The following is a 4,982-nucleotide window of genomic DNA, read 5'->3' on the forward strand; positions in this document are numbered from 1 at the left end:
AAAAAGCCTTCAACTGTATAAAAGGAGTTCTCCTCAAGGAATGATAAAGTAGTAGTAATCGTTTCTTCAACAAGCTTCTGGAGATGAAGCTTTCTAAGGATTGAGCTAAGAGAATCCCTCCTATTTTTCTCAGTACAGAAGAAATAAACGAGCGCTCAACTCAATAAGATTGAAAAGGCAGCGCAATTAGAAAATTAGACGCATCGCATGGCATAAAGGATCACTGAGCATAAAAATGAGCTTCCAGAAACAACCAAGGCAAAATTTTCCTTTGGACACGGGAACAAAAGTACAGATTGTTCAACATTAAGTTATTTTTAAAGTAGATAATGGACAACTGCCAAAACCTCTTTCCTCAGGTATAATGAATTACTAAGTCTTCTATCACATTTTGACAAGAAAAAATGAAAAATAAGGTAACAATAACTTATGGTGGTTTCTGTAATATGGTAATGTGTATATGGATGATGCATATATATGTGAAGTAACCCAACATGTCCCCTCCATCACTTTAATGGGAATACTTTGAAATCAACTTGTCAACATGAATGACGATATCATCTATGCGAGGCCGGACAGTGGCTTGAGGCTGAAGCATCCATGTCACAAACTGGTTAAGGTCGTTGGGATATGGAGCATTAGGCTCAGTTGGCCACTTAATTTGTGCATTTACAATAGCCAATTGTGGACTTTCATCAGATTCCTCAAGTGCATACTCGAAAGGAGATACTCCATACCTGGAGATAAAAGCCAGGACGTTAAAAATTAATCATTTTTCATGCAAACAGACCTGTTCCAAAACCTATTTCACGTCACAGTTAAAATATCTGCAATCAGATCAAATATGCATGTCATGAGATTTTTTATTTGTTATTCTGAGAAGAAAAAGAAAATTATAGTAAACAATAACAGCGCAACTCAGCACCATATAACACTTCCGTATGCTCACCAACATACTTATTTTAAGTATGTACAAGTCAAATGCAGGAAATTTCACACTTGAGTTGACTTAACTCATGACTTGACCGAACTGAATATCAATTTATTGGACAATATAGATGCAACTCAACAACAGAATAAAGGTATTTGTTTTGCAAAGCAAGACCTACAAAACATATCAGCAAAAGAGTAGAGAGAAGTCTTACATTATTGCAAACAATGTACAACCTAATGACCAGATATCAGTTCTTTCATCAATATCACATTGACTTGGGCAATCCCACAATTCAGGTGCACGGAAAGGTGCTGAAACATGCTCAGATGCCCATTCCTGGATAACCAACACCACAGACAAACGCGGAGCAAACCAAAAAAATACGCATTAGAATGGGCGTAGGTGTGAACTGTAGGTAATAGAGCCAACAAAGAGAGCAACATCCATATGTTAATACAGTAATGGTCATAACATTCTCCTTTGCAGGCATAAAAACTGCAGCAGATACGTCTATATAAAAGAAGAAGCATAAGTACCTGCAACTGTAGGGCCTCAGAGCGAGAGCGAATTTGCCTTCTTGCAGGACGTGCATTTCCAAAATCCATTAATTTTGCAATAAGTGCCTGTCCTTTTCTATCTGTTAAAAGGACATTACCAGGTTTGACATCATTATGTGCATGGGGAGGATCCAAGTTATGCATATGCTTGAGACCTTCACAAAGCTGCATATAAAACTTTTTTCAGTACGTCATTTTTTGGCTTCACAGTTTCATTTGCACCTGACCCTTTCTTTTTTCCTCTCAGAAAATGAAAAGATGCTCTTGTGCAGAAAATACTGATTCTTGTTCACCTGATGAAATATTTGAAGCACCTCCAAAATGGAAAAGAACTCCTTCTTTGCTTTCATGGTTTTGGTACTATCCAGTAATGTCCCATCCAAATGGACTGGAAATAACAAGTAAGCCTCCTGCTTCTTAGACTGATCTTGTGTGGCCTACCAAATATCCAATTAAAATAAGATCTTTAGAGAAAATCCAGTGGCCACTGAAGATATATCATAGAGGGAAGTCAACAAAGAAGATACAAATTGGCATGCCTATAGCGTTCAGCAAAGTAAAGCATGTCTTTTCATAAATTACAAGTGACATCTTGCTCAAAGCGTCAAACATAGTTCTCATTCCCAGAAGCAGAAACTGCTGGAAGAGTATCATCTCAATGAGACATCTGAACCCTCTGTAATTGTGAGCAACTTCCCTAGCCCCTTTCTATTTCCTTCTGTGAAAGAAAGGAACTACAGGATACACTTCTTTTTGACCATTCGCATGCATGTTCAAACATCTTCATATTTAGCATTTCACCTTCATCGTAAGAGAAAAGTGAGGGAAATACATCTATAATGATGGGAGTGAGTTCCTTGAAACACATCAAAGACTCAAGGAATGGAAAAAGATCAATATTGTGCATGTGTTTACCTGATTTGCACTCTCAATTTAATATGTTAGCGAACTAATTGTGAAATGGCCTAGATGTGGAGCTGAGTGAATTACTAAATGAAGAAATTCGAGACCACTGCAATAATTTTCTCTTTCATGTGCAGATCAAAGCAAATGCATGAGGTTTTGTAATTACCTTGACCGAAATGATAGCATGATCCAAGAGAGGAAGCAGATTGGGATGGCTAAACAGAGACGAAACGTGGATCTCCTCTTTCACCAACTCTAACTGTTCATTGTTCTCAATAACAACTTTCTTCATGGCATAGGTTCCATCATCTAAACATTCAGACACAAAGTATTGAGAACACTACAACGTTAACATGACAATTTACAAATTCTTTATAAGAACAAGAGAAATATGAAAATACAACAATTGTCCAAAAGCTTGCACTAGTCTTTTCTTTGTCATTTTGAGCAATGAAAAGAAAGTCATCCAGATATAAAAAGAGATCGCACATAAAAGCAAAGGATAAGATTCCATTGGACTTTCTTCTTATCAATTTCAAACTGTAAAAATATTTAAAAAGAGTTCAATTTTATGCATTATTCTTTTCCTGGTAAGAGAACTTGGGGTATGAAGGGATGTTTTGCACAAACCAGCAGTAAGTTATGAGCTAATTGCACAAAATATAAGCAATTCTGGGAGTTAATATGCCTCTCATGGATAGAGGGGATATATAATATCTGCCTAATCATTCTAACATCATCTCATGCATCAGAAGTTCATATTTCAAGATGATCAACCAATAGAAACATCTAATACCCGTGCAAAGTCGCAGTTTTGGGCAGGTAAAGGTTACGAAAACACGGATAGTAGCAAAAGATCACTAATTGGAACCATAGACATAAAAAGGATCATATCCCAGAGCATAATTGATACAAAACCTCACCACAAGATCATTGACAACTACAACCAAAACAAATCTTATACAATTTGAAACAGGCAAGAAATCCTTTTATTCACAAATCTGATCTAATAGTCAACAGCAACAACTACCAAGATCAGCTATAAGAATTCTCAGTATCCACTATACACATTATAGACCCGTTTACAAATCTGATCCAATTGTCAGATCACAAGGAAAAAACAAAAATGACCACTATTATTCACAAATCTGACCCAATTGTCAACAACAACTACTCCTACTATGCACCACAATCCCAACTTAATTGGAGTTAGAATCCTCAAAATCCTAAGTTGCTCGGACTTAGGTGCGGATGTCCAATACGGGTGCCTATCTAGAGGTCAGATCTTAATGATCTAAATTTTATGATTCCGGGGTATGGATCCAGGTACAGATACAAGTGCGGAGATTCGACTAAAAATAATTGAAATATGTAAGAATAGAGTTATAGGTCTAAATTATAAGACATTATGTGGAAAACTAACAAGGTATTTTGATGAGAATCTAGAAGGAGATATAAGGAAAATGACTAACATAGAAATTTCTATATACAAGCTATTCCATTTTCTTCAATTTCAAGGTAGCTTTTATTTTGATTATTATAGAAATCATTGTCTCTGTCGATTTTGGTCAAAGTACCCAAAATCAATTGACCATAGCCACACCAATGTCATGTCAGTGTCGACATGATGCAGCACCGAAAGTGAAGAGTCCGAGCAACTTAGCCATTATCCCAAACCAACGACACGAATCCTCAATATTTCTTCTACTCCATTTGGACCCATCAAATAAAACTGAGTTACAAATAAATGGAACTTGCTATGATTCATGAATCAGACCCAACATTCAGATCACAAGAAAAAACCAGTGGGTATCTAGAAGTGCAATTTTGGAATATAAATTGAGTAACACCTACCAGATACATGAGAAGGGTCTTTTAATTTCTTTGAAATCCCAGGATTAGAAGGGTCAGAAATCATCTCCTTAACAACAAAAACATTGTCCAAAAATCCACCTTCACCAATTGGTTTGAGAATCCTGAAACGATTGTCATTGATCCAAACATCACCTCCACCATTAGCAGTGTCATACAATGCATTCAATCCTGAGAAAGAGCATCCCATTTTTTTTTCTCTTTTGTTAATTCAATCAAAATGGTCAGCTCCTTCTCCTTTTGCTTTCTCTCTGATGACTTTTGAGAGAGGGAGATTTTTTTTTTTCTTCCTTTTTTCCTGTTTCTCTGGATCTCACAAGTTCCTATGTCTTAAATGCTCTTTCGCTTTTCTTTTCTTTAATTTTTTTTTTCCTTTGAGATTTGGCGCAAGTGATGTGATACTTGCAGTAGAAGTAGTACAACTGTACAAATTATCTTCTTTCTCGGATCAACCACATCTCTATACGTTATTTCTTCATTTTCATTACCTTGCCAGGTCATTTCGGGCTTTATTTATTTCAGAAAAGGGCCAAATATACTCTGATTAGGGGTGTGCGAAAATGGGCAATTTGCAGGATTACCCTTCGCTGTGGTCTTTAGTTTTTACCCCTCAAATTGCTAATTTTTAATTTTTAATTTTTACCCTTGCAGAATACTCTAAGGTTCTGGGTTCGAATCTCGGTTCAAATATAAAAATAAATAAAAAATTCTAA

The 4,982-nt window shown here is 36.2% G+C and overlaps 1 protein-coding gene across 1 annotated transcript; it reads right to left on the reverse strand.

The window, feature by feature from the left end:
* Positions 1–241: 241 nt before the first annotated feature.
* Positions 242–4,698, reverse strand: LOC132040076 (uncharacterized). Its single transcript, XM_059430692.1, has 6 exons — positions 4,252–4,698; positions 2,564–2,706; positions 1,785–1,928; positions 1,471–1,656; positions 1,146–1,270; positions 242–737 (listed from the first exon to the last, which is right to left on the reverse strand). The coding sequence occupies exons 1-6, from the start codon at positions 4,457–4,459 to the stop codon at positions 512–514; spliced, it is 1,032 nt and encodes a 343-aa protein (XP_059286675.1). The 5' UTR covers positions 4,460–4,698; the 3' UTR covers positions 242–511.
* Between the last annotated feature and the right edge of the window lie 284 nt (positions 4,699–4,982).

The sequence above is a fragment of the Lycium ferocissimum genome, chromosome 12 (genome assembly GCF_029784015.1).
Source record: "Lycium ferocissimum isolate CSIRO_LF1 chromosome 12, AGI_CSIRO_Lferr_CH_V1, whole genome shotgun sequence".
Lineage (NCBI taxonomy): Eukaryota > Viridiplantae > Streptophyta > Magnoliopsida > Solanales > Solanaceae > Lycium > Lycium ferocissimum.